The sequence below is a fragment of the Penicillium robsamsonii genome, assembly GCF_028829455.1.
Source record: "Penicillium robsamsonii strain IBT 29466 chromosome Unknown utg000001l_segment0_segment0, whole genome shotgun sequence".
In the NCBI taxonomy this organism is placed as follows: Eukaryota; Fungi; Ascomycota; class Eurotiomycetes; order Eurotiales; family Aspergillaceae; genus Penicillium; species Penicillium robsamsonii.
This window is the reverse complement of record NW_026643219.1, coordinates 1,676,470-1,702,073: the sequence shown is the minus strand read 5'-3', so window position 1 is coordinate 1,702,073 and position 25,604 is coordinate 1,676,470. Positions and strand designations below refer to the sequence as shown.

The following is a 25,604-nucleotide window of genomic DNA, read 5'->3' as shown; positions in this document are numbered from 1 at the left end:
ACAGAACAGGAGACCGGAGACCGGAGACCGGAGACTGGAGACTAGAGACTCCTAACTTGGGCCATCCTCCATTTTCCGATCCCTAAACAATATCACCTTAAGGTAATCCCTCGCACGAAAGGCTTGGCTGACCTGATTCCAGATGTCTTCAAACCCTGGCTTTTGTGGGGGTTGATATCGTCATCACCCGTTGCCACATGCTTACAATTGTACTTGGAATTCCAGGTTTACCGACGGATACACTTGCTTTTATCCTATGATGCCTGTGTTTCGAGCCTTAGAATATCCGCTAAGCTTTGAATCTCCTATTCGTACGGAGAGCCCCGAGACGAAGGTGCGGATCTCAACTCTTCCCTGAATGCTGAACCTACAAGGGCAAATATATCAAATCAGGAGTGTGCATACAAGTATGAGATGGAGCCCTGTTCATGAACATAGAAGTATCAGGAAAATCTTGATATATTATATTTGGTCGACTCCACATGGATCAATTCATATACGGAGTAGGAGAAACTGCCAAATGAGTCCAATAGGTGCATACAACGTAGCTCTGGAGGGTCGGGGCTCAATGCTGTGCTTAGTAAAAGTCCAGAAATTCAGCTGTATCATGATGTATGTAGGTAGCACTGCATTGAAGTTTGTCTCTTGAGAACATCAGTCCCACTTATAGAGTCTATCCTTATAATCAACATGAGTTATATTCATATGAGATTGTCAGCTTATCATCCACAATTTCCCTTTTTCACTACCTAATTGGATTTACAGGATTTTGTAGAGGAACCCCGATTCTTGGCTGCAGGACTGTATAGATATTATATACATTTTTCTTTTACGGACTCACACCCGTTACAAATCTAAAACGTCTGGTATACAATGACTACGCAGACTCAATGACAGGCATGGATGCAAAATAGAAAACTTTCTCATATGGTAGAAACCGACAATCAAGTTGTCGAAAGTCTACTGTCTTCTCTTTGATGTATTCGCTGTACAATATCAGACATACTACATCATATGTACACTTTCAAATCATTTGTAAACCATCTTCCCAAAACGAGAGCCACCGAACAAGAGGATATAGGCCTTTATATATTCAAGAGAAGATTAATCAAGTATAGAAGATCGAGTTTTGTCGAAGCTGGAACATGAGCCAGAAATGTGTTGTACATAAGATCATGATACAAAGCACTATTTTATTACTATCTCTGCTGTGCTGTGTTGGGATGCTCGAAATCCATAGTCATTCATTTGTGAGACCACCAAAATAAGGATGTGCATTTTAAGGAATGTATGTGTGTGTGTGTTTGAGACTTGCATCAAGGGTCAAACATGCCAAGTAAGGGCTGCGATAAAGCCATGAGATCTCGAACCAATCTATGCCCGAGAAATATTCTGACATATTCGATTTCGAGTCTCCACATAGTCCTGATTTGTAGATGAGGTCGATCGTATACTCCGTATAATCTAGTGACGGTGAATTATGCAAAAGAGTTTAGCGTGCCCGTTCGGGCTTAGCGCCTCCCTGCTCATCACCGTGCGTGTTTCTATAAAGTACTCTTCATCGTCGCTTCAACTTTTAGCTGTTTTTCGCCCTTCTACCCTTCCTTTCACTCCGTTCCCCGTGTACGCCTTGCAAGTGAGGCATTTTTGCTATTGATCCGGATCACCGAGCTCCGCAACCCCCTAAATCGCCAGCGTGAACTAGCCTCCTCTTTGCAGCGATCAGTGCTATAAACACAACCCTCTAACTATATCAGGTAAGATGCGGTATATGTTTGGAAAACCCAGGATGGATACTTATCCATCTTCGAGTGTCCTGGCCCTCCAGGTCCCAACATCTTCCTTCCATCTTCTAATACGCCCCCCCTTATAATACCTTCAAACGCCATGATCCTCTGCTACCACACTATCCTAGACCCGAATAGGAAACCGATGCTGATTGAATTTTATTGCAGAAATCAACAAATCTCCCTAATCTAACATGATCACCTTTTCACTACGATAATAATTTGAGGCTGTTGAACTAGAAGCAATTTGAGGATTGAACTCATCATCTCACACAATGCATTTGTAGTTTGAATAGGGCGGATGCGAAAGATGACGAAGCGCATTTTTGGTGAACAAGTGGTGTATTTTCTACCTTGGTAGGTAAGGAGCCCCCTATTCTAGTTAGCATCACCATATGCTCGAACGAGCTTGACCATGAGATAGTTCTGCGAATAGAAACCGTTAGAGCAATTACGCTGACAGCACCTGGACATCCGATCGAATACACATTTTCCATCCCTTTAAGAAATTGTTGATACCTAAGATGGCACTCTCATACTTTTCGCTAACCTCTCATCTGTCGAGGCCGCAATCGAAGCGCAAGTTGTCTCTGCCGATCTGGTCTTGCAGAGCATCTTGTCAACACAGGAAAATGCAAATCTCAAAGATCGCCGACTGATGGGGTCTCGCCTTCCTTAGGAGGAGCATTCTCTTTCTCGAATTCCGGTAGATTGGGAGCGTGCTTGGGGGCCTGGGCAGGTGTATCTGTTTTCTTGCTGGATCCGGTCACAAGGGAAACATACACAGGCGCCTGCGGGGATACACTCCTCATCGTCACCGAATTCTATTTTTGGCCCATCGCGAGGCTCACGGGCATGGTAGCGTAGAAAAAGGTTCCAAGGCCCCTGGTTATTGCGCACGAAACTGTAGATAGGCGCGGCCCTGACCATCAAGACACCAGACTTGTTGAATTTAGCCTGGACGAGACGTCCGTGTCGAGGATATAATATGGCCCTGCTAGTATGTTTGACTTCTATTATTTTTATGTTTTGTTCTGTAGCCATATTTTAAAGAAACGATGTTAAATCGGGAGATCTGATCGAATGCTGAGAACTGTGGTGAAGCAATTTGGCCCTGCTCCTGCCAGGGAGGAAGTGAGACTTCCCTTGATGGTGCTGTAATATCTTATGCCTCCTTTCAATATTTCCCTTTTCATCTCAACCCACTACCCTCCCTTCTTTTCTCCCACCACAACTTTTCTTCTCTCTCCGGGGCATCTCTTCACAGCCGACATCGCACTCTTCCCTCATGCCCCCCAGACCTTCAAGCTAGATGAGGCGATCCCACAGACATGGTAACAATGGAACCTGGAGGCCCAAAAGCTTCGAATCTCGACGCACTCGATTCACCAGCGAGCTAGGTCGCTTTCAGGGTCTAAGATTGATCACAACCAGTATCTTCTACTGAAGATTCTCTGGGATACGGACCGCCCTTACGCCCACGCTCTAAACGAACTTGGTCTTGGACAGTTTCACCATCAGGCTGCGAACTGGCTAGGTACATTCGTCCCATTTCAGCAATATGTCCATTTGCCTTCTTTTCGGTAGCTTCGCTGTTGGGTGTTTTCCTGCGTCTGTCTACATTGCTGTCGCACGCTCTCTCGTGCCCCGACCTGCCTGTACCGACCAGGCTGCCTTGAGCTTCCCCACTTTACTAGTTAAATTAAATTGACAACAAGACGGACGAGAGGCCTCCAAAAGCCACGCACAATCATGGCGTTTTCACCGTCACCCAGATCTACTCCGTACATTGTAGGATGTAGTGACCAATCACTGGTTCGCACCCAAGGATGAATCTAAACCACTGAAAGTAGACTTGATAAGACAAATCTCAAGTGGTAGGTTCAGGGTCCGAAAGGTCCCCATACCTAAATTTTAGTGTGATGGATCCTGATGGATCTGCTGTGTGATCACCAGTGTGATGAAGCCTCGATGATATGAGGCTACAAGGCATCAATATTACCCGAATAGGAAACAGGCGCTAATCAGCGGGAAACTGGGGCACGAAAACAACCCCCATCGTCATATTATTCAACCTTTCACACCAGCATTTCTGAACACTGTATATTCTTCTTTAATTCTGTTATAGGTTATTTGAGTGATTATTCTTTATTGCCCCATAATTAGCTGAAACACGGGCATAAGAGCGCTTGACACTGGGCTCCCCAGCCACTCGCCAATATCGTCCATCCCCACCCTTACAGCTCACATTGCACAGAGAGACAGGTCGAGCCAGAGTCTTCATTCGTGAAAGCATATACCCATGCTCCGTACTCTATACTGAACTGTTGTTTGTAATTTGTGGCGGACTCGAACATACCACGGACGATCGGTTCCCCCCTGCATCATAAAGAGACAAAGCAAAGCATTCGGGCTTAAGGATCCGTTGATTTTGACCATTGGTCACATCTTGGTCGCGAAGTGCTCGCGCGCGATGCGACCCTTGCGACACTCTGAACGAGAGATCCTACTCAGTACTATGATACCCAAAGGTATCTAAACGCCAATCGAACTCTCAAAAGCGACCGTGGATGCTTCAGGTCTCCCAGGCTGTGCTGTTTCCGAGATGCCGGGCGTGGAAGTGATGGGGTCGTCGGAGGATTTGCAGGCATCCGAACGGCTACTCCTAAGGTCTCACAAGCCGCTCCCTCGGCGGGGTGTAATTGTTCCCAGCATCGAAGTCATCCAACCGGTCTCCCCGGATCAGGATGGGAAACATACTGCGACGTCGTCGCTTCCCTTGACACCGCCAGGTGCAGGCCACGAAGAACCCGTGGTTGACGAACGAACACCTCAGAAAATGAGTTCTTCTTTGTCAAACCTGCCCACGTCTGGGGTATTGACCTCTCGCCGTTCCTCTAAGCCTCCGACCCCGGATGTGACGCCTCCTCGAACGAACTCTGATAAGCGACCTTCCTTAAACCAGTTTAGTTATTTCTCCTCGTCGTCTCGAGCCGATTCATTTCAAACGGCCTTGGAGAGTATCTCGCCGGGAGAAGATATGGACACGCCAGTTAACATGTCTCAGACTGCGACCCCGACAGCAAAACAAAGGAGGCAACCATCAAAGCCACCTGCCTCAAATGGATATCTTCCACACTTTCCAAATATAAAAGGATATCCGCCGTCTGCTTCTCAACAACACGGCGAAACCGAATGCGACATTAGATTCGAGTATTTTGATGGACATTGGGCCGCAAACCCGATCGATGGGTCGCCAACACCGTTGGCTGGGAAGCGAAGGACTGCACAAAACCACACCCAACCGGTCTATAAGCCAACCCTTGGGGGAGATGCGCTGGATATAATACACCTGGATGCGTCTTTGATGAGAGAAAAAAGTCTGCGGGATCGCGTAAATGGTGCGCATGAACCCGAAGCAAGTACTTCAATGGAGCACTTCCGTGAGAATATTGGGTCATCATCATTGGAGGGTCTAGCAAGATCCAGTGGACCAGACGCCCGTCCTTTGTCGACCATCTCTTCGTCATCCACTGTCGAGGCTATGATAATCGATTCTCCCAAACGAGCCCAGCGAATGCTCCGGCATACCGAAAAGAAAAGCTCTCTGCGTTCTGCCAGCTCTCCCATAACAAGATCTGAACGTACATCTTATGGCTCCATCCCTGAATCCCAGCATCGCTTGGTTCACAAGGCTGCTCGTATTTCTGATCAGGATTTTCGAAGCAGAACACCGGAGACGTCGTTCTCGGCCAAGACTAGCAACAGTGCAATACAGCCCAATATCGAAACTATCAACGTGGTGGTCATACCTGAGAGAAGTTCATCTCTAAAGTCCCGTCCTAACAGCCATGCTTCTTCCAAACCGGGTTCTCAGCGATCAAGCCGTTGTCCTCCGACAGCATCAACAGGCCGCACAGATATCCCAGGACAGAAGAAACGCACAGTGTCTGATTCAGTGTCGACTCGATCTCGCGAGACCGATTCCAGGGGCTATCCCATGGCGCGGCCTGTCATTCCACCCCGGGCCTCATCGCTTTCTGCGCCGACGAGTCGGAACAATTCCCGCGCGACTTCTCTCACTTCTAATAGCCTGCGAAGTCGTCCCACAGAGCGTCCCGCTATACCACCCCGAAGCTCGTCGCTTTCTGCGCCAACGAGTCGGAACAATTCTCGTGCGACTTCACTTACTTCCGATAGTCTACGAAGCCATAACTTAGCCATGGACCTCGAGATACAAAAGAATCGTGAGCATCAGCCGATGTCCCCGCCTCGCCACAACGTCTTGTCATCGCCTGACCGCCATGGCCTACTCGAGGTTCCCAATATGCACGCCCTCTTTGCTAGCTCCGATGATATGGCGACCCTGCGCCCTCCCTCTTTACCTTTTACCCAAGGCTCGATTCCATCGTCTTCGCCGGGGCCTATCGAAATCCAAGAGGCCACAGCCGTCAGTCTGTTCGCACACAACAATAGATCACTGCTGCTTGTTGATCCCCGGGTACAAGCCTCAAGAGACCCTTTCCAAACGCTTGGAATTTCTTATGATCTTCCTCAATCCCCTCGTACACCCGAAAATCTACCACAGATCACAACATTCAATGTCGACTCGCCTTTGAAGAACCCTCGTCCTCCGCCCAAGCCCCCATCCGCCAAACCTCTTCCCCCGCTTCCATTAAATGAAGCCCAAGATGAAAATAAAGGTCTCGTTCGACGATGGAGTTCCGTCCGTCGCACCTGGAGCGCACGCCCTCGATCGGATTCCTTCAACAATATAGCGCGGTCATTCTCCATGAAATCGGCGAAGAATCGAACCGCAGGAATGGAAATGGACAGTCGTCTTTATCCGTTTTGGCGACCTCGTGGATTCTGGGAAGACGTACCCGAATCCCCAGAGAAAGAAACCTCGCCGACGCGGCAATATTTGCCACGCCCCGATGAATCCTTGATTGTAAACAACTCTCTCGGCCTGCCCCAGCGGCGTATCATCTTCGATGGCCCACCTGCCCTGGCGCGCCGCAGCCCAGAAATGAGACGTCTGTTCAATGGAATGACTAGCAATGGTAGCTTGGTTGATCAAGGCATGTTCCGAACAGGGTCCCCATTAAACCGGAGTCGCTTCCGGTCTGTCTCTCGATGGGGACTGCGGCTTCAGTCGATGTCATGGCGCAATGTGCGGAATCGACTACGACGCGTGCGCCAGCGACGAGACGAGAGAAAACGGGCTGTCCGGAGGGAAGCCCTCAAGCAGAGCATCGGTGGCCCTGTTTATGTGGCCTCTAGTGCTACAGCTGAGGTGGCTATGAGATGACTTAAATGATGCTGTTTTTTACTTTTTGTCTCATGTTATTCGCAAATTTTATGATTGGACATGTTTCACGCATTTCAAACACTTGCCCGACGATTTCACGATGCGTTTGCTTTTTTTTGTTTTGTTTATCAAATTGCTTCAATGCCCCGAGATGATCTTTTGATATGACCTCAGATCTACGATGATTACGAAACATGAACCCATGATGATGATTCTATTGTTTTCATTCCTGCTTTATCTCGTCTTTTGTTATCTCAGATGTACCATTACCTTGTTTTGTTTACTTATAGCATACATCTGTATCGAATTTCCAACCAGTTCATCAGTCCAGGACCGAATAAGGATTTTAAGCTGCCCCTTGCTTTCACTTGTGACATAAGATGGCCTGTAAAGCAATAACTAGTTAGTCTCTTGGCTGGATGTGAAAAAATTCATTGAGTAATGAATTAATATGTGAGCACACGGACCTAAATGTGCTATTTAAAAGCAAGACTATGTTAGCACGAAGCTATACTAACCAAACAATTCTGGGAGAGAAATACTGAAGACTGGGTGTTGTATAAGACAGCTGGCTATTACAATGGTCATATTTGTTCTATTAAACAAATAAGGGGTATCTAAAAAAACTTCCAGTTCATCCCAAACTCATCAATATCAGCGCCTACTACCCAAGTAGACATTGCCTTTCCCCCTTCCTCTCTTTCCACGCCCACGTACACTCGACCGGCCCCGAATAGCCATAGACCCATACTCCGTCTCACGCTCCACTTGTTGTCTCATTCGCTCAGCCGATTCATCTTCCTGATCCACTCCCGAGCTCGGTCTATCACCCATTGACTGTGCTGCTAGTCTCTCGCGACTGTGCTTGAGAATCGCTTCCCAAGCTGGTGGGTCGAGGAAGGGCTGTGGTGGCATAGAAAATGAGACTTCAAAGCGAGGGGGCTGGGGGTCGTAGTTTTCTTCGTATTCAACTTTGCTTTTGTTATGCTCGCTTGAACTTGGGGTCTTATTTCTTTCTTTGGTGGCCTCTTCGTATGACTGTTTGATACTCGTCTCTGCGGGGATGGCGCTAGGATTGAGGACTTTGTATACCTTGGAGCCTGGTCTGTTGGTTGGTGAGGGTAAGAGAGCGCGCTTATGTGGGATGAGCAGAGGCCGAGATTTCTGGGAGGGGGTTGATGAAGCCATGATTTTGAGACAACTTCAGATAAACAGGGACAACCTTGGATGGATGAAGAGGTGAAGTTGAAACAGTTGATAAGCGGAGTCAAGATCTTATCAGCTTATCGGATAGTGTTCTAAGGCACCAAGGCGATTTGTGTACACAACATATCTCATCTCAATGTTGTTAGTACTACATTAATTGAAATAAATACGAATATGTCCCGGCTGAAACACGATTAGAATTCTACCTGCTTCCTTTGGTATGCGTCCAGACATCCCGGTCCCCCACCTCGACATATCCTTGCTAGCGCTGCCGCAGAGCAATCTTTAGCCCAAAGTTTGGTACATAGAACTCCTCGAATGAAAGGGAGCCAGCCAAGAGGGTGGAAGCCGAATTAGGCAGTAGTACATCATACTGACATAGGATATGCGCGAAGGCGGGTTTCATGAGCGCAGTAGCCATCCATCGTCCAGGGCTGCAAACACGAGCAAAAACCAGCTGATAGAATCGGTTGGATTTGGAACTAGTGCATGAAAAGAAAAGGTGCTAGCCAGAAACAAGTCTTACCAGACATGTGCGCCCATTCCAAACACCAGATAGTCAGGGCTCAGGTCGAACAGCCGGGAGTCCTTGGCTCCAGCTGCTGCACGTTTGACGAACCGGAAACCGTCGAACGCGTCGGGGTTTGCATAGTGCTTGCAGAATCGTTGGATGATTCCACTTGGGACCGCAACCTGGGAGCCCTGCTTGAGTGTGATGCCTGTTCCATGGCGTGATAGTGTGTCTGCGAAAACGAACCGTTGAAAGTTTGAGGTCAGCAAGGCAGACTCGATGGGCAGAGACTAATACCCGAATTATTGCATTAGCCATGCACAATTCTCATGGGTGATGGTTTATTGACGTACGTGCCGAAGGGAGATGCAGTCGCTGGCACTCCTTCAAGAAGCTATTTAATCAAAACCATGCCATCACAGGCTGAATCGGTTGGCCCCATTTCGGAGAAAACCAGATCAATCTCTTCGCGCAGCGGTGCAATGTATTCGGGCCGTCGAGATACTTTAGCCAGGGCACCGTATAGTCCCTATTGGTGGTTCAGTTAGCAGATTGCAGGATTGTGACATGCGTATAGAGTACTTACATAGGATGTGGTGTACATAAAGGCGAATTGCAGAAGCAGCATTCACCTATAACCTCTGAATATGTCCATCACTGCCGAAGAACACTGCTCTCGTACAGCCATTGGAAGATTTCAACCTATAGAATCCTTTAAGTCAAGGTATCATTGGATGGAGTAGGAAGGGAGGTAGGGATACCGGATTGTCCGATTCATCGAGATTAGTCTCACTATGTTTGTTGCCATTAAATATCTCGGCGTGATATTCTGCTGTACGTGCATAGAAGTGCTTGAGCACAATCTTACGCGAGGCGTGCATATCCCAACTAGTCCCAAAAGTAACAAGGCGACTGATGAGGCCACCAATGTAGTAGCTATTTGGGTCTTAGTACACGGGAAATATAATCAATAGAGCATCTGACTCACGGTTTTAGGCAATCTGGAATAAGAAATTGCACACGAGTGGTCACGATCATCCCAAGTATGTGATCCTTGACAGCTTTGAGATATTCCTCATTCTGAGAAAGCCGCGAACCGACAATAACAAAGCTACCACTGCGGGCTACGATGGAGTATGCCAGGTCAAAGCAGCCAACGTGGCAATCTAATCAAAGACGCTAGAGAAAGTCTCACCTATAAAGTCACCAACACTTACCCCCGTCTTTGAAGTGTAATGCCTGCAGCTGCGAGATAATTGCCTGATTTATAGCGGGCATATATCGATGCAGGGGTTTATGAGCCGTGACGCGAATCAAACCAGGCGTAGTTTTAGCAATCTTTGGCCATCCCATTCTCTTGGGGAAATAGCCAGGCATAACATGAGAGATCTGGAGGAGCTGTGAGATATTTGTTAGCGTAAACATAGAGAATGCTTCCGAAAGCCCTACCTGATCAATCCAAGGCTCGGGGGAGACAATAGTACTCCGTTTATTTCTTAGTTCTTCAATCAACTCTGGCTGGCATGATATGACTTGACCGAAGCGGAATGTCCGCGGAATCTCGAACAAGCCATTGGTGAATTGTTCATAACCTTTCTTTATCATACCCGGACCATCCACAACAAACTTGTACTGTTGGTATAAGATCGAGAAATAGCCTTTGCGTGCAGGGAAAGGAACGTAGGTCTGCCAGTTCAGAGAACCATATCAGCATGTGAATTTGTATTTTGGTCAACTATCACTAGATGGGATGTCACCAACGTTAGTCACGGTATATGAAGTAAACACTAAAGCGGCCGCTACCACAGAGCAAAAGACAAAGGGAATAAGTAGGCACAGCACTATAAGCGAAACTCGAGCTTCCGCCTCGGTCCAATAGAGGCTATAAAGAAAAGCCATTTTATTATAAAGAAGCAACGGGGAAAAGAAGACATGAACAAGAAGGGTCAGGAACCGAGATTATATAGTTTTTGTCCAGCGACAAGGATGAGATGAGCGAAGAGCAATAATATCAATGTGTCAGGTTGAGATTGCTTCTACGGAGCGAATCTCAGCCCACAAAAAGCCACAAAATAACTCAATGTGATGTACGTACATAATGTATCGGACTTTATGATTGCAAGCTATACTCTGGTTTTTTTTTTTTAGACAAGGATTTTTGACCAAATATAGCATCATATTGGAACAGGAACCCATAAGAAATATAGACGGATATGAATAGGACATAAACTCACTGGGAAGTATCAGCGATGGAATGTGTGGTATAATGATACAAGACAATGCAAGCCACGCTTGCGACCTTGGGGGAAAAAAAAAAAAAAAAAAAAAAAAAAAAAAGCCATAACGCCAAATAATTATTAGGCAGGCCAATCTATACGATGCCCTGGGATTCTATCCCACTCATTGTGGAGTATGAATAAGGCAAGTCTACCAAGCCGTCAAGCAGCCAGTTCAACGGATCGAAGACTTCGTAATTAGGTTCAATGAAGCCACTTGGAAGTCCGGTAGGTTGGGTTGTAGATGGTTGAATCCCAAGACTAGCCTGGGATAGCAGGGGAGCCGGGGCAAGGCTTGGATCGTTCCCTGTGATTCCAGGTGTTATTGTAGATGTGTGTACAGGCCCGACAGATGAGGTGCCCGAAGAATCGGCTGCCGAGTCAGGATTTGTTGGATTTTTCAAATAGGCTAAAATCAAAGGTTAGAGACGTATTTATGTCTGAAATTGTAAAGGGATACTGACCTTCAATGTTTCGGCCCTTAGTCCTGGCATCCTCCCGCCAACGCCATACAGAGTCGAATAGCAGGGACATGCTCATTCGGCAGCGTACTTTGAGGCGCAGGGAGTCGTCAACATCGGTACTATTGTTAGACCTTTGACTCGCTCCTCCCAATCTCCACATCTGAGCCAACACTTCAGCAAGCCGTTCGGGCAGGTCGTTGCTGGACGCTGACACCCCCGGATGGCCCAGATTGTGCGGTTGAATAGGTGCTTGGTGTATTCCATGTCTATGTGAGAAGCGAAGAAGCTCTTGCATAGCTTCAGAAGAGTGCAGCCGGCAGCAACCATCATCTGATAGACATAGTATGGGGTGTAAGAGAGGACAGGGCCAACATCGGTCTCGAGATTCAGGACAACCTCGAGGAATGATGTCGTCGCGGCATATAGAGATAAGAGGCGTTCGCGGTAATTCTTAGTAGTTGGCTCATCAAAGAATGCCGAAAGGTGCAAATGAAGGTTAGCAGCACGGAGGAACAAGTCAGTAATACCTGGCATCGTTAGTCATGCATCCTATATATCCCCACTTGAAGTTTGGAAGCTTACAGTCATTCTGCGGTTTGAGTTGTTCTTCTAACTCCTCAAAGTCTCGCGACAGGAACGAAATCATTGTTGAGCGTTCATGATCGCTGGTTAAGCCAACGGGATCACGTCGATTTGTGTAAAGCGCCCGGGTGACTCTATCACAAAACTTTTCGATCTCCAATCTTGGCCGCATATCTTCAGGAAGCTTGAAGTTCGGGTCTAGCGAATCACTCGAGGACAATGTCCAGTCGTAAAGAGTAGATGAGGGCTGTCCATAGCCGGTGGAAACTCTGCAAAGGAAAACATGAGACAAAGGCGAGCAGCAATTGACTACGGGTTTGTACATACCTTTGAGCAACAATATTGCAAATCGCCCAAGTTCGCACCTTATCTCTCAATTCATCCTCAATCAGTTCCACTCGGAATTTGCTGAAGTCCTGGGTGTGGGAAGGCCGGTGGAGACCAAGCTGCATAGCAACCTGTACCATCATTCCACATAGCATGAAGGTCGGATCTGTTGAGGTGCTGCTTGTCGGGAACGGCCATGAGCACAGTAAAGCGAGAGCCTTCACAACATGGTAGTTTTGAGGGATATCTGCTAGAGTGCTCCACACCAGCCGGGTGACAGGGCCAGCGAGAGAATTCAACAAATTCGAATCGCCGTGATAGCGCCGTGCACCGACACTGATAATTATCCAGAAAAGCAACGAAGAGGAGTTGTGATAATACTCAGGAGACTGATTTCGGTCCAAAAATGGAAGGAAAGGATGATAGTATGTGAAGAATCTGGCAGGAACAAGTTAGGATGGATCACAGAGACTTGACAGATTAAGACTCACATATTAAACAGTTCCGCCACTTTTTCGGGAACAACCATAACATCTTCAATTCGTCTGATTTGTCCACCATTTCTCATGAAGCTGGTACTGTCGAAGCCCGAACGAAGGTCCAGGAGGGACGCAACAGCTTCTTGAGATCCCATGTACTGATCTGCGGACATGGCTGATGGGGTTTGATAGACTGCAGGACTGACTTGGTTCGATTCTTGCTTGGGTGTCAATTGTCCTGCTGTCAATGCTCGTTGCTGTGACATTCCAGGGGCGGGTTGGCCATTAGCAATCTGCTTCCTGAGCTCCATTATTTCCCTCTCCATTTCTGCATTGCGGCTGCGCTTCCCAACACGCTTGAAGTTGGACTCGATTTTACAGTCGAGCCTCAGTCGACGGCATCGCGAACAGTCGGCCCATGGGTCTTGAATCACATCGCATCGGAGCTGTCGCAACCCAAAAAAAATTAGTCAAACTAGAGAATCGTGAGAACTTTGCGGTAATATTCTAAACCTACTTTCTGTTGTCGACATTCATTGCAAGCGCGCTTCACTGGCTGACGTCTCTTTTCCTCGCGCGCATCATTGTCATCCATATCCTCCATACTCCCCGGAGAACTGTCGATCCCCGCAATTGTCATATTGCGTTTGCGACCATGCACGCCGTCGGCAGCAACTGAGACAGGTAACTGATTCACGCCCGCCATTACGGGGCTGGTGCCAACATGAGCATTATCAATGCTCGCAATCGGTTCAAGAGTTTGGGCCTGGCCCTCTCCGATGCCGTTCGATCGCCCGAGAGAAGCCAGGCTGAATGACGTTTTTGCTGGTCGAGATCTCGGTTTTGGAAGAGGGAGTTTCGAACGGATTCGCAGACACACGAGTTGAGTCTTGATCCGGGTAGTACAATTTGGTTCGGTTATTTCTTTTTGTCTTTAATAAACCCGTCTCAACTTTCTTCGGTTTCTCATCGGTGAGCGCACTTCTTCCCTGAATATCGATGAGTCAGCGCGGAGGGGTCTACCACGTGACAGAATGTGGCTCCATATCCCACGTGACAGTAGATGGGCTGTACATTAATAGAGTATTGATTCCATATTGCTTTTTTATTGCACGTACAAGCGTATGGGGAAAAAAAAGGCACTAGCAAGACACTAGAAACTCATGTGTACAAATTAAAGCACATCTCCACCCTTGATCAGCAGAAGTAACTAAGCCTTCGGACAAAAGCCACCAAGGCAGCAAGCAAGGCAGTGCACCCGCCCGGCTCCGCCCTGTAGTTTGTATCCAATCCAATATGAAATTGAAAAAGACTCGTTCTCAGATTATTGGCTTGGTAAAATGAAGCCATTTACTACTCCGCAAAGGCTTTGTATTTCGAGAAGGTTTGACCGAATGTAGTTTAGGCTCTGACTCTCAGTGCAATTAGTGGCTATCGTCATCATGAGACCTCGTCTATCTTGTCCATCTTAGGCCAAAGACCAGGGGGATGAAAACGCCGTGCTGACTTGTTTTTAACTCGGTGTACGGAGTACCCTGGTACAAATGAGATACTTAGTGCTCATCGACTGATATAAAGGGTTACCGGACCACACCTGTCAGACTCACCCAACAACTTACACTTCACATACTACCTTTATCAAACAACAACATGGGTGTGTCAACGGAGAAAAATCCCAAAGATGCACCCGATCAATCGGAGACCATCAGCGAATCTTCCAGTGTGCGACCACCTTCCTATTCGGCCGACAAGGTCGAGCAAGCGCCACTAGAACTGCCACTGTTGCAGCTGGGTCCCCCTACATCTTCTTCGATTACCGTCACTCCCGATCAGTGCGTTGCACATCTCAAGTTTCTGGCTGTGCTCGCAGACCTGCGAGATACTATCTCTAGTGATGATGGGCTCTTTAATATCAACGATGCCGAAGCTGAAAGATTCCCGGATTCGGTGAATGAAGCGCGGGCTCGTATTCGCGAAAAACGCTGGGCCGTATATACAGCGCGTGCGGTCGATCGATATACCGAGTGGTGGTCTATTGGCCTTCCCCGGTCAAGGCCGATGGCAACTATCAATGACTTGGAGAGTGTGGGCTATGAAAATATCATTAATTGTGATACTATGGTCGCATGGAGCACGGACAATCTACCCCCGCTAGGTAAGTGTATTAATTTAAGGCAAAATGGCGGTTGACTAATTACTCTATAGACATTTTGATGGTCTGGCATGCTCATTCGTTGAATCCCCGGAACTTCCTTGAGGATTGTATTCGATACGGCAAGATGAGCACCTGGGCAACGGGATTCCCATGGGAAGTGATAGATCGTTGCATCAACAACAACACGATGGATTATACAGTTTCCGAACAAGCCAAGGATCAGTTCGAGCAGAAAATGAATTTAAAGTGGAACAATCTGCACGACCTGCCAACCAAGGACGTCAACTGCACATGCTGCCAAAGGGTGAACGCTGTCCCATGGACAGATGCTTACTTTGGCGACAATGTTGCCAATGCCTTCAAATTTGGCAATGGCTACGCCGATAATTCATTTGAGGTGAAATGCTTCGGCTGTCAACACATAATCGACCATGGCCGGCTTAAGGTGGCAAAATTCCGAAAAGACCTTGCAGCAACTCTGTACGAAGACCTCCCCATGCCCGGGTCGTTCACCGATCTCCATGGAATTCCCGGGGGCCCAACTGCGAAGTTCAACCATCGGGCCCTCCAATATATGCTATTCCCCACACGAGTTGTCCAGGCTGCTGGGAAGAACTTGATGGAATTTACTGATGGCCGAGTGGATTGGTGTCAGAACGTCGTCCGTCTGAAGGAGCAACTTGAGACCAAGCTACACGACAGAAAGATTTTGATGGCCGCGCATGGTGCCAGCATGAGTAGTATCCTGCCTACCGAGAAGATCCACTTCCGACGAATGATGTCTCGATACTGGGAGAATCTCAGTCCCTTTGCGCTAGACCTTGTGGGCGCTGTGATCAGACAAGGCACCTTCGTGGATAAAATGGACCAAATCGACTGGCTGCACTCGCCGACAGTCTTCAACACCATGGACCGGCTGATTAAAAAGTACAAAGTGTTCTTCCGGATCATGCTTGAAAACCCAAAGAATATGGCCGTGCCCACACTGGACGTCGACCTGGCCTGGCACACACACCAACTCAGCCCATTGCGGTACTATGGATACAGCACATCGAGCCCATCAGCTAATGATCTTCGCGTGTTCATCGACCACGACGACAAGGTCGACGAGGGAAAACTCTCCGACGGCTTCGCCTGGACCAGCAAAATGTACCGCCGTATCACCGACGGCGGCGTATACAGCGAATGCACCTGCTGGTACTGCGAGGCGACACGGACACCAGACCTGTATGACCGGTTTATCACTATTGGTTCCGTCTCTCGGGCCCGAACCGCTGCAGACCTCTTGCACGATCGCCCCGACATCTCGTCCGACCCAAACAAGAACCCACATATCTCTTCACACAACTCTGTCCGGCCAACAAACCTGCACATTATGGCTGAGAAGGCAGGCGCTCTGAAACATCAGATTCTTCAAAACAACTACAGAAAGGCTGCCCGACGTGCTGAGAAGCGTGGCCGTCAACGATCCGACTCTAAATCATCTAATAACCAGGGCGACATCTATCCCTACTACATGCCTTACGCATATGGGTACCCTATTGTAGTGCCATACTATGGACCGTACATGATGGACCCGTCCATCAACTGTGATTCATACGCAAGTAACCCTGGCTGCATGAATGTTACTGCAGGCGCCGCTGGGAACTGTTGTGCCGGCACGTGTGGTAAGTCCTTCCTACGCCATCCTAGAAGCATTGATGAAACTGACATGTCGAAAGGTGGTTCTGCAGCCGCAGGTAGCTGTGCAGGAGATGGTGGTAGTGGAGGGTGCAGTAAGTCTTTTTATGAACTTCGGTATACTACAATGGATACTAATATGTTTCCCATATAGGCAGTGGCGCCTGCGGAGGATCCGGTGGTGGTGGTGGTAAGTCCTCTTCATTGTATTCGATAGACGGAGTTACATACTGACTTGGCCATTTAGACGGCGGCGGCGGTGGTGGCGGTGGTGGCGGTGGTTGTGGAGGAGGAGGTGGAGGAGGTGGAGGGGGTTGTGGTGGAGGAGGAGGTAGCTGCTAATCCAAAGAATGACTGCTGATACCCTTTTTTTTTTTTTTTTTTCGGTTTTGCTGTTTTATACTTGTTGTGGTTAATCCCTTGGTTGCTTTATGAAGTAACTCATTGAGTTGTGCTTATTGTTCAAGAGTCAATATAACTATACGATCTGCTTGATTTAGGCCTCACGCCCAAAACTCCTGCAGCCGCCTTCTCCTGTACCGTCTTGTAATCTCCGAGAATTTGACATATTCTTCTATGTTTCAAATTCGAGCTCCCTATCATGACCGGGAACGCTGATATACACCCCTGGTGACTAGAAGATGACTAGCATGGGACTTCTTTGCCTAGGTTTTCAGTTGCTATTCAGCTTACATCTCAAACAGGGGGTAGTCTCTTCAACTAACTATTAAACCTCACAAATCAGTTAAGACCAAGCCAATTGACATTGTTTCACCATTTTCCTGAACAATTTTTACCACTACTGTACTTACTGTTAAATATGACTATCAATATATTGGACTCACGCACTATCTATGGTGAAACCTTCCCGATTGAAAGAAGAAAGAGGAGGAGAGATTTATACAGGTTGACCTGGGATCGGTAGATGGCACACGGATGCCCAGTTAGGCACATCCCTGCACCTATATCAGGTATTGAATCACAATTGAATCACTAGCAAGGAGAAGTATGCCTCATTCTGTAACTTTCCTGAGAAAGACAACGGTAGAATCCCCTCAAAGGAGATTAACACCTATACTAGTTTCTAATAGAGCCGGCTCGTCACACATCCAACCCCTTTTTGTTTCATCGTACGTCTTCATCTATGAAACATAGATTCCACAAAAAAAAGATGGACCTTTACCCCGTAGTGGGTCGTTGATCCCCCGCTTATGATGTACAGGTACGCAGATGTAGAAATGACATAAGGATCTACATTTTGGAACAATATACGTTCATGAGATATTCATTGTATGCCCCGTCCAAGGGTCAATTGAGTTCACAAGAGTGAGAGACCACAGGTGAGAGATATAGAAGAGATTGGGAAAGGAGACAGAAAGAACGGACGAGATACACAAGTGGGAAAAGGGAAGCGGATCGTAGAATTTGTGGGTTTGGTATATATGTGCGAGGTGAGAGGCCAAAACAGAACAAAAAAAAGGACAAACGAGAAGCATAGAGGACATGGAAGTGTGTCATGCCTCTATGGATATAAGTATTTGATGGGGATAATAAGTATGCGCCGGCCATTCTGAGTAGGCCATTTATGGGGGTTTCCAAAACAAGCCGCAAAACAAAAAAACAAAAAAAGCACAAAGCGGGCCAAGGAGACATGATTGATACATGGGATCTCAAAAGGTAGTGAATAAAAAGGTCCCGAGAATTGTTGAAACACTCCGTTGAGAAAAGAGCTTTGAACGATTATTGGACATTGGCTCTATTCTCCATATGGAGTGGTTGTAAACATGTAAACAAGAAGGTTCAAAAAATTCGCTCAAGCTCGTACATGAGAATCGTGAAAAAGGGGGGGGGGTTCGTTCGACATAAGCCAGTTTGACCCAAGAACTGGCTCGGAGGCGCGGGGGCGCGGAGGCTATTGGGAGATTTATTCTTCCATGTGGCCAAAGACACCACCATCGTCATCATCGGCCGGCGCAGAGCGGTTACCAAAGTCTACATCGGCGTTGTGACGTTGACGGGACTTCTGGGCATCCTCACCACCAGTCCGGACCTCACGCTCATCGGACACCTTGTACGACAGCGACGGGTTGAGCGATCGGGCCAAGAAGATGTTGGCCTCGGAGACTCGGCGAGCGGCCTCCTCTGTAGGGCGTGATTGAGGGGAGAAAAGACCCTGGTTGCTCGGGTGGCTGCTGGAGTCCAAGTAGCGCGCTGGCAGTGGAGGGACTGGTGGCACGTCGGGGGTCATGGAAACAGGCCCGGTGCGAGGAGTCCCGAAATTGCACAGGCCGATGGCCGCGGCAAGATCCGCCTCATCATCCTCGTGTAACCGTGTGTCCGCAGTCGAGGGACGGGTGTCGATGCTCGAGTGGCGGAAGTGGGAGAAGGTAGGCGAGTGCAGCGGGGCACTTTCGTTGTACGAGCTGGAGGGAATGGACTGGTAGGAACGAGAGAAAGCGGAGGCGTTGCTGACGCTAGGGCGTTTGGCCCACTGTGCCGGCATACCCGACATCTCGAAGTCGTCGTCTTCCTCCGAGTCCATCGGGGGCGGCGTGGTCTCAGCAGAACTGATGCCATCTCGCATTTCTGACAGGGCGTCCGGCGATCCAGACGACAATTCCGACTCCAACTCGGCGGACTCATCGGGTGGATCATCGTGGTTCATGGTGACCAGAACGGAGGCGGCCTCCAGCAGTTGAACCTGCTGGTGCTTAGAGATGAGAAGCTTCGAAGTAACGGACCATGCTGGATCGTGTTCCCACCTAAGATACCACGAGAAAAATAACACGTCAATCAAATGCTGCTGAAAGGGATGAAAGAAAAGGGGGCAATGACGAAGGGGGAGTTGAACAACCACGAGGGCGACCTGCACAGAGCCGACGTGGTGAAAATTCCCGATCGAGCTAGAGGAAGACGGCCGAGCGGTAGGGGGGATACACACATATGCTTAGACAAGCAGCTGCCATGCTTATACCCTTTCCCGCAGCGATCGCAACGTATGGCCGTCGAGGCACGCTTCCCTTCGGTCTTGAGTTGGGCACCTTCGCTGGCTCGGCGGTTTCGGTTCTTGGGCTTGCCATCGGAGTGATCCGAGCCCGGAGAACCTTTGCGGGCGACCGGTGAATCCTGACTGGGGCTGTTGATGCTGCGGGAAAGGTAGGAACTGAAGCCCGATACGTTTCCGACGGAGCCAGACTCTAGTCCCTTGCGGCCTGCGAGGCTGCGGCGGTGCGCACCCATGGGAAGCGAGCTAGCCTCCCCGTCCTCCAGGGAGGCAGCGACTGCGGCGGCGGCATTGGCAGCGGCGGTGGTGACACTCTTTCGGCGAGTTACCCGGTGGTTTGGATTGAGAGCACCCAGCGAGATCGAATGCGCGTGTTGATGCCGCTGGTTAGGATTGGGGAGAGGACGCGACATGGATAATTCCTGTAAATAGCCCAAAACAGGCCGATACATTAGTTCGGTCCCCCCAAAACAAAAAAAAAAAAAAAGTGTCAGGCGGAACTTCAATGCTAGACACGTACTTTGAATGAGGCCATGGTAAAAAGTTAAAGAGGAGGCTTCCAATGGAATTGACGATCCTCTAGGACACGAGTTGCCCTCAATTCAGGGTGGGTGAAATAAGGTGGAGTTCCGGGAGCGAGATGTATAGGTAGAGAAGAGCAATGAATGCGAGAAGAGGAAAGAGAGAATGAAAGAAGAAAAAAAAGGCGAGAGAATCCAAAAAAGAAAGGTGGAAGGGGAAAAAAAAGAGGAGAAAGAAGGAGAGAAAGAGTCAGGGCCGGTATGAGCCAAAATCGCTCAGGTTTGCGGGGGCCTTTCCCTTTGAGCATGCGGGGGGAAGAGGCGATCACCGGTCACACATACGGGTTTGGTATTTTATTGCTAATATATTTGAAGATATATCTGACATTTGACTATATTATCTATACTTTACTATATTCTACATTTGTAGGTAGGCCCCCCTATACTGTGTGTTATAAATGTGTGTCGCAATGACTCTAATACTGATAGCAGTGTGGATCCACTTATCTGAATAAAGACATACGGTATAATCTTGAATTCTAGCGAGTTTTAATTGATGGCGAATGTTGGGCATAACCCTTTTTTAAATAAAATCCATGTCTTAATACCCTGGCGCTCGGATGGCGTTCCGCACAGGGGAAAGGTAGTGCCATGGGTCCTGGCTCAGGCTATAAAAGATATTTATATTCCCACTTCCATGGAGATTTCAAGGTTATTATATTGTTATTTGCATTGCAATAGAAACACTTTATAGAAAACAAAATTTATAGAAAAAAAAAATTTCCAGTTGCCTGACGATCAACTAGGGTCACAAGATAGAACAGCTGGACTCTGGGTCCATGTACCAATCAAGTTACTTGGTTCCCACCCGGGTCATGACGACTAAGTATTGATAGGCGATGACGGCAAGAACTTGAACTAGTGACTTGGAAAGTACCAGTTTCTCATGTATCGACCAGATCACCTGCATCGCATCGACCGGTCTAGTACGTGGAAGGCAGTGGATGTAGTGGAGCCAATGATGTCATTCGGAGGGCTTAGTCAAGGGAATCACCTGATGCGCCGATACGGATATAATTATATGATTTATCCCTATTTCCCTGTGTACTATGAGTACGTACATGAGGACTCCGTACATTGCACTTGCGAACCTTGGAATTGTGGCTTATCTAACCCAGTCCCAAGACCTCCATCCATTCCTGGATACCCGTGGCCCGGGACAGGTGTCAGTTAGGTAATCGCTCAGGTCACCATATTCCTACGATCAGGTCGCGCCATCTCGCACGCTAACGCCTGCAAGAGAGGATCATTACTCCGAGCGTCACACTACCCTGTTGCGCACGAGCACTTGGGCGGAATTATTTTTGGCGCCCTTTAGGGCCCCTGCAATATCGGAGACCATTGAGCCCCCTGATCTTACTTATTTCTGGCACATTCCTAAGGTTCCTGGCCCGCCATTCTTGACCTGCGGCTGAGACACTCGGGGCATTCTTCTGGTCGGTATTATTGGATTAGAAAGTCGGATCATTGTCGATCCAACTATTAGAGCTGCCGGGAGGTGCCGTAGCTGTTGAAATTATTTCTCAATGGGCTCATCACAAAATTTCAATGTTAAATCAGTCCAATGCAAGTGAATTTCATATGCCCCATTATTATTCTCCAGTTTTGTGTTCGCATGACGTGGTCGGACCCCCAGGGCTGAAAGGCCCGAGGTAGAGGGAATATTACCAAATGCATGACAGATAATGCAAACAGTGCAAACGCTTTTTTTCTCGGAAACTTTTGAAATCTTCAAGATTGGAGATAAGAGATAAAGATCAGACCCATGGATCCCGGTCGCAACACCCTCACATAATAGGTCAATTGACTTTTCGATACAAACTTCAGAAAGTCTACTTGCATCCCAACCCATCCAAGTCCCACCATAAACAACTCGAAAAATCCCATCCAAACCGCAGCAATGCTTCATTCACGTCTACGACCCCTCCCCCGCCGCAATCACCCCACCAACACACTCAGCGCCCCAGCACCCGAATTCCAAAACCAAGACGCGAACAGCGAAGCCGACGAAGAACCCGAAGATCTCTTTGGTGCATTCCTCCCCCACCTCTTCCCAGACGACGCACCGTCCTTCCACGGCGACCCAGGCCAACACCTCCTCTACAGCTCCCCGCGCTATGGCGACCTCAACATCATGGTCCCCAGCTACCCAAGCTCAAGCCAGAAACGCTCCCAGGAGATCGCCGCAGGCCAAGCCAAGCCGGACGGCTCAGTGAACCAGGTCGACGAGGGACGAAAGCTCTTTGCGCATTTCCTCTGGAGCGCGGCGATGGTCGTTGCAGAGGGTGTCGAGGAAGCGGATACGCCTCTAGCACCAGGTGAAACGGAGACGGAAGTCCAGAAAGAAAATCGGGAGCTGTGGCATGTCGAGGGCGAGAGTGTGCTCGAGTTGGGAGCTGGTAAGTGGCAATTTGGTTTTTCGCATTCGTCGCAGTTTATACTGTGCTCCCAATACAAACTAACGCATTCATATTATATACAGGCGCCGCCCTTCCCTCTGTAATCTGTGCCTTAGCCAACGCTTCAAAGGTCACAGCAACCGACCACCCCTCCTCTCCCGCGCTAAGCGGCGCAATCGGTTTCAATACAGAGCACAATCTAGCCAAGCGCACGCCCGAGGTCGCGGGGAGAGTATCAGTGCACCCGCATGAATGGGGTGTGTTAGATGACTCCTTCGCGACGGCGAATAAAGGTGTCTATACGCGCATTGTCGCGGCGGATTGTTTCTGGATGCGCTCGCAGCATGAGAACCTCGCGCGCACGATGCAGTGGTTCCTTTCGCCAGGTGGAAAGGTGTGGATTGTTGCTGGGTTCCATACGGGGCGGGCGATTGTTGCCGGGTTCTTTGAGACGATTGTTGAGTATGGGTTTGTGATTGAGAGGATCTATGAGAGGGATTTGATTGAGAGGTTGGAGGATGGGGGTGAGATTCGTAGGGAGTGGTCTCCGGTTAGGGAAGGGGAGGGTACGGAGCATCAGAAGAGGTGGTGTGTTATTGCTCTTTTGAAAAGGAAGGGGGAGTAAATTGTGGGTTGTGGTTTGATGATGGTATTCGGTGCATTTTCGAGCGATCTATCATTTTCCTTTGCATGATAAGATGATGAGTATAAATAGATGAGCATAAGATAGAGAAGTCTGCCTTGGAATGATTGGAATGTTTCAGCATTATATCCAGCCTATGTCTATACTGGTGTGCACTCTATCTGTTTTGCTAAGGGTATAGTTCGCATGGTATTCCGCAGATCCACTCAAGCATCAAGCATCCCCAAGCCTCTGGAAACACACCGTACAAACTCCCTGTCCCTCATGACCTCCAAACCGGAACCGAGGATACTCAACACGGCCCCAAACCGCCAACCGATCCCCACTCGTCCGACCACCAGTAAACCAATACACCAGCTCTTCCTCAGTCCAGTTACAGGTAGTAATAATCAAGAACCCATCGCGCCGCACTAAGCGCCGCGCAATATCAGGATACCTCTCACAGACACGAGTGGTCTTCGCATCATCAGCTAGCGAGACAGCATCGAACGTCCCCTTGTCGAGCACAATGTCGAAGCCGCCATCCTGGTATGGGAACCAGGGGAGTGCTTCCTCGGAGGAGGAGGGTGATACCTCAAGACCGGTCTCAGAAAGAAGAGCCTTAGAACCGAGGATATCCCACTCCTCAAACTCGATAGATCTTTCTTCTTCCGGCAAGTCATTCGATCCAGCCTCAGCCTCGACCTCTCCCTTTACATCCTCTTCATCATCAGACTCATCCTCATCCTCAGAGTCACTCCGATAAGCCGAATGCCCTCTCACACGCTGCAACTCTCTCGCGAGCTCAACACTCTGACGCGAGTAATCAACACCAACAAGACGTCCCGTATACCCACCCCTCTTTCTAAGCAGCGCGAGCATACTCCCATTCCCAGTCCCCAGATCTAAAACACTTGGCTGGCGGGATCCTTTCTTGTGCGTTGTATTGCGCGGCGACAAGGGAAAGGACTTGCGCGTGAGGAAATGAAGGACTTTCTGCGGGGCGTTGTGTTCGGAGAACCAGGATGTGCCAGGGTCATCTTCTTCGTTTAGGCTGGAAGTGGTGGATGCGGCATCATCGTCATCTTGATCTTTAACATTGGTATTGGGGTCTTTGCTGGGAGCTTCGTGCGAGATGTGGGCTAGTGTGCGGGCGTAGTATGATTCCCAGCTAGGTTGGGATTGTTAGTTTGCGATTGGAAAATTGGGTTGGGTATTAGAAGTAGTTTTATAGATCAATCGGGCTACCAATTGTTCCATCGCTGCTTTCGCTGCTTTTGCTGTGGTAGATTTGTATACAACACATGGAGGGGCAGAGCGGGGTTCATGGATTCCCCGTCCTTGCGTCGAAGAGAAGAGGGTGCGGTTGGAAAGGACACATACTAGTCTTTTGTGCCCAGCTCACTGGGCGAGAGGTATGCAGGATGAGATTCTTCAGCCATTGTCGCGAGCGCGGAGAGGATGCACAAGGAAAAATTTGGGTTGGAGGCCGGGGTGTTCCCAGGGCTTATCGCTGTCTCCGCTCTAGTCAGGAAAAAAAACTAGATGCAAGCCGAACCCACGCTCAAAATGAACGACGGCCTAAACATCGCGCCTATGATTTGTTAGTCTTGCTTAGTATATGTGGTAATAGGGTAAGATGACCTACTTGGCCATACTTGCGTCAACGAAAAGTGCCAGTTTTTCATATACCCAGACATGGTCGCTGAAGAAATAGATAGCGATCGCGTTTCATACCAGCATCCTAGGATTTTCGATAAATCCAGACTTCTCAGACTCTCGGATCGGGGTGATTTCTCAAACCTTCATAGCCCATCCTCGGATCAAGACGTCTTCCTTCTCGAGATAGAGCAATAAGAATGATAATTGAATTGATAGCGCCGGGGAAAGAGAAGAAGATGGTAGGGCGGTATGATATGAGATTGTTAGACCATCCTGTTTCTTAATGCTTGAATGTTTGCTATAGACTAAGCGATGATTTGATGATTGTCAGATAGTAGATAGATTGACGTAGTAAACAGCCCAAAGCCACAATTGGACCTACTAGTACTAGATTTCATGTCATTTTTACACAGTTACTGGAAACAATTGGAGCTGAACATCGAACTCTATTGTGAGACTGCGCAAAAGGGTATTCATCATACAATCTTCCACCCATAAAGAATACCACGAGATCCGATAAGAACCAAGCAGCTTCACCACGCGAATGCTGAACACACA

General features: G+C 48.4%; 9 protein-coding genes across 9 annotated transcripts; 3 read left to right on the top strand and 6 right to left on the bottom strand.

Annotated features, from left to right (window-relative positions):
- Positions 1–2,428: 2,428 nt before the first annotated feature.
- N7447_000685 (uncharacterized protein) lies at positions 2,429–2,831 on the bottom strand (the record flags this gene model as incomplete). The annotated part of the gene is made up of 2 exons (XM_057224961.1): positions 2,429–2,518; positions 2,571–2,831. The coding sequence occupies 2 exons, from the start codon at positions 2,829–2,831 to the stop codon at positions 2,429–2,431; spliced, it is 351 nt and encodes a 116-aa protein (XP_057088977.1).
- A 1,561-nt stretch (positions 2,832–4,392) lies between these two features.
- N7447_000684 (uncharacterized protein) lies at positions 4,393–7,098 on the top strand (the record flags this gene model as incomplete). Its single annotated transcript, XM_057224960.1, has 1 exon — positions 4,393–7,098. One exon carries the CDS (start codon positions 4,393–4,395, stop codon positions 7,096–7,098), a length of 2,706 nt encoding a protein of 901 aa, XP_057088976.1.
- Positions 7,099–7,752: 654 nt separating this feature from the next.
- Positions 7,753–8,286, bottom strand: N7447_000683 (uncharacterized protein; the record flags this gene model as incomplete). Its single annotated transcript, XM_057224959.1, has 1 exon — positions 7,753–8,286. The coding sequence occupies one exon, from the start codon at positions 8,284–8,286 to the stop codon at positions 7,753–7,755; it is 534 nt and encodes a 177-aa protein (XP_057088975.1).
- A 280-nt stretch (positions 8,287–8,566) lies between these two features.
- Positions 8,567–10,192, bottom strand: N7447_000682 (Cytochrome P450 E-class group I; the record flags this gene model as incomplete). The annotated part of the gene is made up of 6 exons (XM_057224958.1): positions 8,567–8,786; positions 8,831–9,105; positions 9,225–9,344; positions 9,577–9,751; positions 9,804–9,981; positions 10,033–10,192. 6 exons carry the CDS (start codon positions 10,190–10,192, stop codon positions 8,567–8,569), a joined length of 1,128 nt encoding a protein of 375 aa, XP_057088974.1.
- A 1,435-nt stretch (positions 10,193–11,627) lies between these two features.
- N7447_000681 (putative C6 transcription factor (Leu3)) lies at positions 11,628–13,649 on the bottom strand (the record flags this gene model as incomplete). The annotated part of the gene is made up of 5 exons (XM_057224957.1): positions 11,628–12,082; positions 12,138–12,406; positions 12,465–12,902; positions 12,956–13,389; positions 13,461–13,649. 5 exons carry the CDS (start codon positions 13,647–13,649, stop codon positions 11,628–11,630), a joined length of 1,785 nt encoding a protein of 594 aa, XP_057088973.1.
- Positions 13,650–14,593: 944 nt separating this feature from the next.
- Positions 14,594–17,328, top strand: N7447_000680 (uncharacterized protein; the record flags this gene model as incomplete). Its single annotated transcript, XM_057224956.1, has 5 exons — positions 14,594–15,098; positions 15,149–16,765; positions 16,820–16,873; positions 16,933–16,968; positions 17,279–17,328. 5 exons carry the CDS (start codon positions 14,594–14,596, stop codon positions 17,326–17,328), a joined length of 2,262 nt encoding a protein of 753 aa, XP_057088972.1.
- A 1,374-nt stretch (positions 17,329–18,702) lies between these two features.
- On the bottom strand, positions 18,703–20,317 carry N7447_000679 (putative C2H2 finger domain protein; the record flags this gene model as incomplete). Its single annotated transcript, XM_057224955.1, has 3 exons — positions 18,703–19,540; positions 19,720–20,204; positions 20,303–20,317. 3 exons carry the CDS (start codon positions 20,315–20,317, stop codon positions 18,703–18,705), a joined length of 1,338 nt encoding a protein of 445 aa, XP_057088971.1.
- Positions 20,318–22,263: 1,946 nt separating this feature from the next.
- N7447_000678 (putative nicotinamide N-methyltransferase) lies at positions 22,264–23,387 on the top strand (the record flags this gene model as incomplete). Its single annotated transcript, XM_057224954.1, has 2 exons — positions 22,264–22,762; positions 22,846–23,387. 2 exons carry the CDS (start codon positions 22,264–22,266, stop codon positions 23,385–23,387), a joined length of 1,041 nt encoding a protein of 346 aa, XP_057088970.1.
- A 231-nt stretch (positions 23,388–23,618) lies between these two features.
- On the bottom strand, positions 23,619–24,826 carry N7447_000677 (putative S-adenosylmethionine-dependent methyltransferase; the record flags this gene model as incomplete). Its single annotated transcript, XM_057224953.1, has 2 exons — positions 23,619–24,555; positions 24,768–24,826. The coding sequence occupies 2 exons, from the start codon at positions 24,824–24,826 to the stop codon at positions 23,619–23,621; spliced, it is 996 nt and encodes a 331-aa protein (XP_057088969.1).
- Positions 24,827–25,604: the final 778 nt, after the last annotated feature.